The sequence below is a fragment of the Alosa pseudoharengus genome, unplaced genomic scaffold, assembly GCF_046254945.1.
Source record: "Alosa pseudoharengus isolate Yale_2024_CS ecotype anadromous, Long Island Sound unplaced genomic scaffold, YU_APseudo_1.1 YU_APseudo_1.1_scf_12, whole genome shotgun sequence".
Lineage (NCBI taxonomy): Eukaryota > Metazoa > Chordata > Actinopteri > Clupeiformes > Clupeidae > Alosa > Alosa pseudoharengus.
The window spans coordinates 9,880,944-9,891,894 of NW_027468587.1; the positions used below are offsets into that span (position 1 = coordinate 9,880,944).

The 10,951-nt window shown below is 40.4% G+C and overlaps 1 protein-coding gene across 1 annotated transcript; it reads left to right on the top strand.

The window, feature by feature from the left end:
* The first annotated feature begins 2,376 nt into the window (after positions 1-2,376).
* On the top strand, positions 2,377-5,109 carry LOC143118915 (cathepsin K-like). The gene is made up of 8 exons (XM_076280054.1): positions 2,377-2,483; positions 2,626-2,762; positions 3,066-3,188; positions 3,277-3,423; positions 3,650-3,865; positions 4,004-4,166; positions 4,484-4,577; positions 4,877-5,109. Exons 1-8 carry the CDS (start codon positions 2,408-2,410, stop codon positions 4,971-4,973), a joined length of 1,053 nt encoding a protein of 350 aa, XP_076136169.1. The 5' UTR covers positions 2,377-2,407; the 3' UTR covers positions 4,974-5,109.
* The last annotated feature ends 5,842 nt before the right edge of the window (positions 5,110-10,951 follow it).

The window sequence follows — 10,951 nt, forward strand, 5'->3', positions numbered from 1 at the left end:
AATATTATTCTGCTTTAGTCGCCCCTATCTTCAGTTGAGATGTTCAGAACTGCACCAATTTTCATGTGTATGATTAACCTGACATCCTCTGGGGGTATGCCACATTTTGTAGAATTTCATCCATGGGGGGGGGGGGGTGTCGGAGTGTCTATTTACACCCCTGGTACAAATAGCCTTGGCCACACAGCTGAGCTATTCACACCCTGTGACATAACAACAAAAAGACGTTGCTCACGTGCACAAAAAACATGGCGGACATTCGTTTTTTCGTCAGCAGAAAGTGAAGAATTCTGCTAATATATGTTCAAATTAAGTTTTAGATTAAAAAGTTGTGTTTTATTTTCATAATGTTACATAGTTTGTCCACCAGATGGTGCAGCAAGACAGAGCCGTATTATGGCTGCTGTACTAGGACATTACTCCACTTCACTTCCAAAAACCACAGCTTACGGTTTCACAGCATTGTGACCTGTGTATTCATAGTAGGATGATTTTCAGGTGAAATGTGATTCCTATTTCTTCTTGAAGCCGAAATAAACCTGAGAATGTTCAGCTACAGACAATGATTGGCAGACAGGGCGAGATGTCACTCATGCTGCCTACCAGAGACTGTTTTTAAGTCACATCATTGCAAATTTCATATGATGATGCATCATTCCACAAAATGGTTTGTCTTCTCTATCATAAAGTTATTCAATAGGCTTAACAATAAACATATAGCCTTAACTCAAAATTGCTGTTAGACGGCTTATCATTTTGATCTGTGAAAAAGGTCACATGCAAAATTCTGCTCACTGCACATTTATTAAAGGTTAATATAATTAATAATAATAATTAATAATTAATTAATATAATATCCAATGTTCCTTATTGAATGCTTAGTTGGAATGATGCTTTTCCATATCATCCTATTTTTAAAGCATGCCTACCTACAGGTTATGGGTTTTCTACAGGAATAGCATCTTTGAACGGGCACTGCAAACTGCTCACAATGTAGTTTATGGCAAGGGCACTGCAAACTGCTCACAATGTAGTTTATGGCAAGGATTATCACAAAACCAACACCTATTTTATTCGTATTCTTTCTATTTTATACAATCTTTTATTTCTTAAACAAATTACTGTATATGAAGAGCCTCTCGTTAGGAATCTAGATAGTTAGGCCAATTCAAATACATAACGCCCCAGCTTGATTACAACCATGTTATGGTAGAACATTTTTACATGTTCAAATTTTTATTAAAAATGACTATCGGTCGATATAGCGGTTATCAGTTTTTGAATAGCCTAACTCAAATATTGAAATCAGTAGGTTATCAGCCTTCAAAATACCATATTGGTCAGGCTCTATAGGAGATGGAGACAAATTGACATACACACATCAAATGCACACACACACACACATCCACACAATTAGACACACACACATACGTGTGTGCACACGCAAGTACACAGAAGCACACACACACGCGCACACACACACACACACACACACAGAGGCACGCATATACAAGCATACGCAAAAGTTGCAAGAGTAGGGGGTGGAGTAGAAGATGGAGACAAATTGTAATTGTCAAGTGGGAGAGGATGACCAGGACTGAGCGGCGGTCATATTTTGTTCCGCTATGCGGTACATCTAGTTTTTTGTCTGTGTCATTTCTTTTTCATTTTTCTGGAATCAGAAAAAAACGTAAAAAGCCAAAATGAATAAAAATGAATTGTATTCATTCCTCCCAAGATGTAACTGTCTTTGACTTGACACCTATCACTTTTCGCAGTCGCTTTGGTGCATTTCTCAAATCATAATGAACAATATTTGGTTAAATAAATATACAAAAAGAGATCAGAGTGTATTTTTTTTATTTGATAAACCCCCTGGCTGCACCTTGACTTGGGTGCGCGTTCCTCCTCCAAGCCTTTCATAAGAGTAAAAACTCTGAAACATATCCACTCTCTTGCAATCGACCCCCTCCACACCCAATAATCTTTCTTATCTTTGTAGTTTTGAAATAGCAATGCCACATAGATAACAGTGCTGCCTTGCACATTGTTCATTAGAAAATACTTACAGAGTAAACTGTCATATTGACAACATGACAAAGTAGTTTGACTCTCTTGATCATAAACAAAGGCATAAGGACATGTCGTTTTGATTGCACTGAATGTGGTATAAATACTTGCTTTTGAGAAAGACTAATAATTCAACTGAGAAAAACTGTTTTTGCATGGCCTCGTTACCGCATGATCACAGCTGATAGTTTGACGCTTTCAACACATTTTTGGAGTTAAGAAACACAAACCACATCCCAAATTATGTTTATGCATAATCATTCCTGGCATCAGACTGTAAAGAAATAAACCCAGCAATGCTTTGATGAAGTTCCCCTTATCAAGGCTATATAAAGTGATGTTCCGTGATCTGATGATGAGACAGGAGTGTCTGAAGAGTCCCTCCACCGTCATCACTCATCAGAACCTAAAAGGTACGTCAACCACAAAAACAGATGAATCATGGACCAAACCATAACTAAGTATCTAGAGTATAATGTTAACCTGCAATTCTATATTTTACAGCAACACAAGCCAAACTACATTTTAACTGCTTTTACTTACATATTGCTTCAGTGTCGCCCAGAATGATCCTTTGTGGAAGTGTGCTGTTGGTGGTTGGATCCGTTTTGGTCCACGCCACACACAACCCAGCTCTGGATACAGCATGGGAGGACTGGAAATCCACCCACCAGAGAGAGTACTTCATTTTGGTACGTTTGAAATCTGTGTCTATTTTGGATTTGAGATGTTTATATTCTGTGTATTATTCAAAATAATATATTTGATGTTTATCATACATTTTATGGAAAAGGTAGAATAACAAAACACGCTTATATTGTCAAACCTCTGCATGAACAGTGGTGTCAGCAGAATCCACTTTGGGCCACAAAGAACATTTTGCCATTTTCCCAGTCTAGCAGCTGGCAAAAGGTGGATCTTGATGGACACCAATATCCTTCACTGTCACTATCTCAGGCTGTCTGTCTGTCTGCGTTTGTCTGTGTGTGCTACAGGGTGAGGAGGCAATCCGCAGGTCCATCTGGGAGAAGAACATGCAGCTGATTGAGGCGCACAACCAGGAGTATGAGCTGGGGATCCACTCCTACGAGCTGGGCATGAACCACCTGGGGGACATGGTAAGAGATTTAGGTACATCAATCAACAGCAAGTCCAACATGTACACCCACTGTCCCTTTCTAACTCTCCACTGCATCAACTCTTTAGACGAGAGAAGAGGTTATGGAGAAGATGATGGGCTTCAGACCTGACATGCAAGCAGAGAGCAATAACACTTTTGTTGCTGAGTCTGGACCTGTGCCCTCCTCCATTGACCACCGTAAAAATGGCCGTGTGACACCTGTCAGGCAACAGGTAGGAGGCATTGCAATATGTAGCCTTATTATTTCGCACTCTATAAGCTTGGTTACAAATATAAATAGTTATAGTGGTTAATTGACTGCATCCTGTCCAGACGATGTGAAGAAAAGTTACACACCACAGTCAACAAAGGAGCAAGACTGACAGAAGGTTTATACTTCATATTAGAAACTGCATCATTCAGAGCTTCTTTTTTATTGTTTCCCCTTTGTGTCCCCAGGGCTCCTGTGGCTCCTGCTGGGCCTTTAGTGCTGCTGGAGCTCTGGAGGGCCAGCTGAAGATGAAAGGGAAGGACCTGGTGGATCTGAGTCCCCAGAACCTGGTGGACTGTGTGGGCCAGGACACAGGCTGCAATGGCGGCTGGATGGTCTACGCATTCGACTACGCCCACAGGAATGGCATAGCCTCTGAGAAAGCATATCCCTACACAGGCAGGGTAGGCTTCTCATCGTTCTTGTTGTATCTAATGTAATGAAAATGGTCAAAAATGGTTGCAAAACTTATCAAAACATAATTAAATTATGATATGTGTTGAGACTTATCAATTGTATGTCAATACATCAATACCCTCCAGGATGAGAGATGTGCTTACAGTAATAGCATGAAGGCATTCGAATGCACAGGCTTTAAGGAAATTCATGGAAGTGAGACGGATTTGGTTGCAGCCGTGGCTCAGGTTGGCCCCGTCGCTGTGGCTGTGGATGCAGGTCAGAGGACGTTTCATTTCTACAAACAAGGTAAGCCATCACTAAAGTGTTCTCTCTCTCTCTCTCTCTAATTTATGGGGGGATGGTGGAGACATGCAATTGAATAGTGTAGCATATAATTTTTTTTCTGTAGAAATTCTCTCCATACTAGCATAGATATTAATTGATATTTTAATGATAACGCTATAAAAATAGTGTAGCGTCCACTCTTAACCTTGCACTATACATACATTAGGCAGGCCCCCTGTGCTTTGGTTAGACTGCATTGACCCTTGAGCTTCTTTCCTCTCTCAATTTAAGCTGCAAAATGCTTCTGAATTCTGTGCATCTCCTAACATTGTCTTCAGGTGTATACTCTGACCCGGCGTGTAACCCTAGAAGACTAAACCATGCCATCCTTGCAGTGGGTTACACACAGAATGCCTGGATTGTGAAAAACAGGTGGGTTTTGGCTCTTACGGCAGCTCTGAGCAGCTTACATTGATTATCACTAAATAGTTTGACTTGTTGCTGACTAGTATGTAGGGCATGCTGCGCTTGCAGTTGAAATGTTATAAGCTCTGTACAACGTCAGTTTTGAATGTATGGTCATGTCGTCTGCATGGTTAGATGCTTTTGCATGTTGTTGTTGTTGTTGTTGTTGTTGTTGTTGTTGTTGTTGTGTCACCTCACAGTGGGTGGTAATTTATCCTCAAGTATTTTTTTCTATTTACATGTTCATCTTGTCTGTGCCTTGGCAGCTGGGGCAAACGTTGGGGAGACCAGGGGTACATCAACATCCAGAGGGGAAACAACATGTGTGGCATTGCCAACATGGCCAGCTTTCCAGTTGTGTGAAGATGCATTTTGCAAAGGAGTCTCAGTGATTTTCTTGCCAGTTGAAAACATTGAGATTTAAATAAACATGTGCTGTGTGTATTCCCACATTGATTTACTCTGCCTGAAGAAAAATAAATGCTTTGCGCCACTTGCACATTGGTCTCATATGTAGTTGTTTTTTTCTCAGTCACTATGGTGTATTTCTTAAATCATAGTTAACGTTTGCACAACAAACGTTTGGTGCATTTCTCAAAACAATTAGTGCAAACTACACCACATACTGTAGTGTATTACCTTGCTCAAAATGCTTAGTCTACAGTGCCTACAAAAATTATGCACAATATGCATACAATATGCGTTCCGTATCAGTTCAATACGGAACACATCTTTTTCCTTTCAATTACGGGACGATTTCGTATTTTACGGAACGGTTGGCAACCCTAAAAATGACTCTAGGCCTACTTATCGCTATCATCATCACCGCGATCCTCAAGTACAAGTCAATTTGTTAACCCCTCATCCTCCTCCTTGCTCTCCACCATACAATGTCAATAGCATGGGCGTAGATTTAGGGTGGGACGCTAAGGACTAGTCCTAATCAAAATTTTAAGATGACAAAATTGTCCCCATCAATATTTTAGCGAACTCACTTGTGCTGCTGATCATTCCGACAGCCAGCACGACAGTACAAGAAACGTCATTTGATTGGCTGAAAAACCGAGGGGGAGGGGGAAGGGTTATCTGCATGTGCCAATGCACAGGCTACTTTGAACTGGCAGTCAAGCGAGCAGGTGTGTCAACGACAACGGTAAGTTACCAGGGCTGCCTGCCAATACATACCCCATAAAAAGCCAAAGTAAAACATTTTGATATTCCCTTTGCCCTTCAGCATGTACATGTTTGCCCCTTTTTGTGGTTTGTAGATCAGCTATGAAGAAGAAGAAAGTAGACAAACTAGCCATACAAACTGGCAACTGGTGACCAGGCTTTCAAATTCGGATTTTACTGTGTAAAATAAAATTAGCTGTTAGGATTACCCAGGATATTGTCACAGCTAAACCTAGCCAGTGGCGATTCTAGACATTAAAGACATTCTAGACATTAAACAAGGGTGACACTAGTGAGGCACTGATTAATTCAAGGGTGGCATGAGGCAAAACATCCAGATAAACAGAAACAGGCTCAAGATGTGAAATTAGCACAAATACATTAGGGAAACCAGATGCAAACACCATACTCATAAATTGAAGGACAAAAAAACACAAATACCTTACTATCACATAAAATGTCTTTGTATTTGAATAAAATGTAATACAAACATATTAAAGTTAATTATCTAAGTTGTCTGTCACTGGGCTATGCTGTTCTAAAACAAATTCCATCATGGGGACATTAAAATATAAACAATTTTATTACTGTAAATGAAGATATACAAAATATACTCATCCAAGACATTTCCCCCACTCTATGGCCATCTATTTTTGTAGGTGTTACAATAATTTGACCTGCTTTTTTGTCTATTTGTTTGTTTTCTCAAGAAACTTGAGGTTGGTATGAAGGAGTGTATTGTGTATGTGAGCAATTTCATCTTCCTGAATCTCAATATTCTGATCACAACAACTCTGGGCAAATTACAAGTCAGCACCAGTGCTGCATTCATTGTTTTGCACTTTTATAATCACATCACCAAAAGTAGGTTATTGGTTTTACCAAAAGAATTTGGCACTATTTTTAAACTACAAACCTATAAAGTATTTTGATACAAAATATGATGCCATTTTTTTCCAACTAAATAAAATAAAAATGACAACATACTATTTTGTATTTTACATACATGTATCAGACATACTGCCGATCCCTGGCTGTTGGCTGCAGCAACTCAAGCTAGGTAGTACTGATTGTTTTGTGTTTGTTTTGTGTTTATGTTATAGTTTTGATCCAATTTGACAGCTTTGCTATTTTGCCCACCCAAAATTTCTACCAGCCCACCCAAATATAGTAGCCTAGCCTTGATTAGAACCAGCCCTGCCCTGCATGGAGACATATTTTACGATAATAATGGAGAAAATGTTAGCAAAACTTTAGGTTTTGTTAACGGAATCTCCCGACCCTCATTCATCTATTTGCGCAACAGCCCACATTCTGCCTTCAATCCAGCAAGACAAGTAAAATAAATGTTTTTTTTTTAAAGCTGTCATCGTCATAGGCACGATATTTAGGCTACCTCTGTTAAGCCTACACAAAGTTGCGTATTAAGGAGTATTTCCTGATCGGGGAAACCTTTCGTTCCGCTGTTCAATTGTGCCGCAGGCCAATAAAGGCAAGCGTGTTTGCCACTTACATTTCTGACGTCTGACACTTCACACTGCTGCAAGTGCATCAAGAAAGGTCCCGCCTTACACCATGTTAATGGCCAATCGTAGACTAGGATTTGGGGTGGCACCTGGGGTGGTCAATCGAATCTCAAGGGTGGCCTGTGCCACACGGAGCCACCCCTCTGGATCCGCCCCTGTATATATTACATTACATTACATTACATTTGGCTGACGCATTTTTAACCAAAGCGACTAACAACATGGTAAACAGTTTAAGTTTTAGAGCAATTCACAACAATTTTAGGACAATTTAAAAAACATAAGAATAAGTACAGTAAGAATAAGTGCATCAGTGAGTGCTGTTGTTAACAGTTACGTGTCCGTTTAAGACGGCTGGTGAGTGCTAGGATCAGCAAGACTTGTTGTAAGTGTTGCTATGAGAGGAGATGTTCTCTAAAGAGCTGGGTCTTCAGGAGTTTTTTGAAAATGAAGAGGGATGTCCCTGCCCTTGTAGGAACTGGCAGTGTGTTCCACCAGCGAGAAACAACAGATGAGAAAAGTTTGGATTGGCCTGAGCGTACCGGAGGTAGAGCTAGACGTCGTTCGTCTGAGGAGCGCAGCGGTCTGGAGGTAGCGTATGTCTGTATGAAGGCATTCAAGTAGGTGGGAGCAGAACCGGAGACTACTTTGTAGGCAAGCGTTAGAGCCTTGAATTTGATGCGGGCCGCCATAGGTAGCCAATGTAGCTGGATGAGTAGCGGGGTAACATGTGCCCTCTTGGGTTGGTTGTAGACCAGGCGCGCCGCCGCGTTCTGGATCATCTGAAGTGGTTTCACTGCGCAGGCTGGGAGACCTGTCAGGAGGGCGTTGCAGTAGTCGAGTCGTGAGATGACTATTGCTTGAACCAGAAGTTGGGTGGCATCTTGAGTTAAGTAAGTCCTGATTTTCCGTATATTGTACAGTGCGAAACGGCATGACCGGGCGACTGAGGCAACATGATCTGAGAAGTTTAGTTGGTTGTCGAGAACAACTCCTAGATTTCTTGCAGTCCTGGTAGGTGAAACAGAGAGGGAGTCAAATTTGATGTTGATGTCGTGGTGTATGGTAGGTTTAGCTGGGAGGACCAGCAGTTCAGTCTTTGAGAGGTTCAGCTGGAGGTGGTGTGCCTTCATCCATGTAGCTATGTCTGAAAGGCAATCCGAGATCCGTGCTGAAACCAAGGGGTCATCAGGTGGATATATATTATACATACATACATATACATAGCCTAAACATTATGATGCTCCGGACCTTTGCTTGAGGAAATTTTCCATAACTGGACCTCGCTGAAGATTAATTGAATACCCCTGCCTTACATAATGACCGGCATTCTATACATTATCCCTTACTTAAGTGGCTCTTGGCCTGTGGTTTCCAGTGGAACACTGCACACACCTCTCGCATCCATCGTAGTTGAGCCCATATCAAACCACACCACTGTTTCAGGCTATAATGTTTTTCAGCTGTATTTTATTTGCCTTAATAATCCATGTCGTAAATGTGACAAAATTCACTAGTTTCTCAGTGAAGTGCCTGGCATCTTTCTGGGCCACAGTTGTGCGTCTTCAGACCGAAAAGTCGTTGCACTTCAGGAATTTGTCCAGCCAGCCATCACTGCCCTCACTCACTGTTGCATTGATTTCTTTTGCCTGGGCCCTGAGCATTTTACATGAGGCCTTCTTCCTCCCTCCACCTCGGAGTCTGGCCCTTTTGCCGTCTTCCTCGGACAGTCGGCAAGCTTGACAACTGTCAACTTAAATGTCAAATCATACTTCTTTCTTTTTGTCGCCATGGTGGTATTGAAAGAAACGCATTTAGAAAAACTGAAGACTAAACAAAGAGAACGTTTGTTTTGTTGTCAGCATAATAGAAAAAAAGTACCGTTGGACTATCCTTGTCATGAGAAGATAAAATATTTAAATTGGGTGAATTAGACAATGTAGGACACAGCATAGGCCTTGTCCATATCAACACAACTTTAACCTTTTGGGGCCACTATTATTCAACCTCTATATGCCCCCACTTGGACAAATCATCCAAAACAATCTGATTTCATATCATAGCTATGCAGATGACACACAAATTAGCTCTGTCACCAAACGACTATGGTCCTCTTGAATCTATGTGTCAGTGTATAGAACAAATCAACACCTGGATGTCTCAAAATTTTCTTTTTGGTAAAAAGGAGGAAAGACTTAGGGTTGGCACTCTCCTTGACACAAAAGGGTTGAAGGCAAAGGATACTGTTAAAAATCTTGGTGTATTAATTGACAGTGATCTAAATTTTAACAGCCACATGAAAGCGATAACTAAATCAGCTTTTTACCACCTCAAAAATATTGCCAAACTCAGAGGGCTGATGTCAAAACAAACTCATTCATGCATTTATCTCCAGCAGGGTTGATTAATGCAATGGACTGTTTACAGGCCTTCCTAAAAAGACTATTAAACAGCTTCAGGTGATACAAAATGCAGCAGCTAGGATTCTAACAAAAACATTACTCCAATTCTTAAGTCCTTGCACTGGCTTCTAGTAAGTCACATAATTGACTTTAAAGCACTATTGCTTGTTTATAAATCAGTAAATGGAGCAGGACTTAAATACCTGTCAGACATGCTTCAGCAGTACACAGCTTCTCGTTCTTTCAGGTCCCAGGTGAAAAACCTGTTAGTAAAACCTACTGTTAGAACTAAACATGGTGAAGCAGCTTTTAGCTGCTATGCGGCTCAGCTCTGGAACCAACTTTCGGATGACATCAAAAAGGCCCCAACTGTAGCCAGTTTTAAATCTAGACTTATTACCAAACTGTTCTCAGATGCTTTCTGCTAATTGCGCCGAGTTACAAATTCTGAATCTGCCTTGATAATTATTCTACCTTCTTTTATTACTTTTTTACTACTTTTGCCTTTGTTTTTTCTTACTAATTATTCTTTATTTTTAAATGATTTTACCTTGTGTTTTATGTTTTCTTTTTATTATGATCTTTACCTTTTAACTATTCTTTCTACCCTTCTATGCTTTTATTTGTTATTATTGTTTGGTTTTGTTTATGTAAAGCACATTGAATGACCTGTGTATGAAATGCGCTATATAAATAAACTTGACTTGACTTGACTTGACTTAACCTGTTACAGTAACATGGGCACCACAATGAACACCAACAACAAAGCCGTCATGCAGACTGAATACTTTTGTCTGTAAATCAACATTTTGATAGACTTATTACTAAATGTGCTATGTCGCCAGCCCCCACAACCAAAGAAATATAGGCCTATTTCATTACATATAATGGACATTTTTCAGTAATGGGAAACATGCAGCCTACCGAACTGATGCAAGATTTTGTGTGTGTGTGTGTGTATTTGTAAAGGTGTGAGATTGCTTCATACATTAGCAAACCAGAGATGCGTATCTCATGAGAGCCATCACATGAAGTGGCGCTGTCTGTTAATTGCTGTAGCAATGTATGAGCACACATTTCAGCTTTTCAATTGCATATAGGCACAATGTATGAGCACACATTTCAGCTTTTCAATTGCATATAGGCACAATTTTGCTGTAGCAATGTATGAGCACACACTTCAGCTTTTCAATTGCATATAGGCACAATTGCTGTAGCAATGTATGAACACATTTCAGCT

Excerpts from the sequence above, each read along its gene's own strand:
- LOC143118915 (XM_076280054.1), top strand. The coding sequence starts at position 2,408 with ATGTTCCGTGATCTGATGATGAGACAGGAGTGTCTGAAGAGTCCCTCC. Across the intron at positions 3,424-3,649 it reads TGACACCTGTCAGGCAACAG|GGCTCCTGTGGCTCCTGCTG; the intron begins GTAGGAGGCATT and ends TTGTGTCCCCAG. Across the intron at positions 4,578-4,876 it reads GCCTGGATTGTGAAAAACAG|CTGGGGCAAACGTTGGGGAG; the intron begins GTGGGTTTTGGC and ends GTGCCTTGGCAG.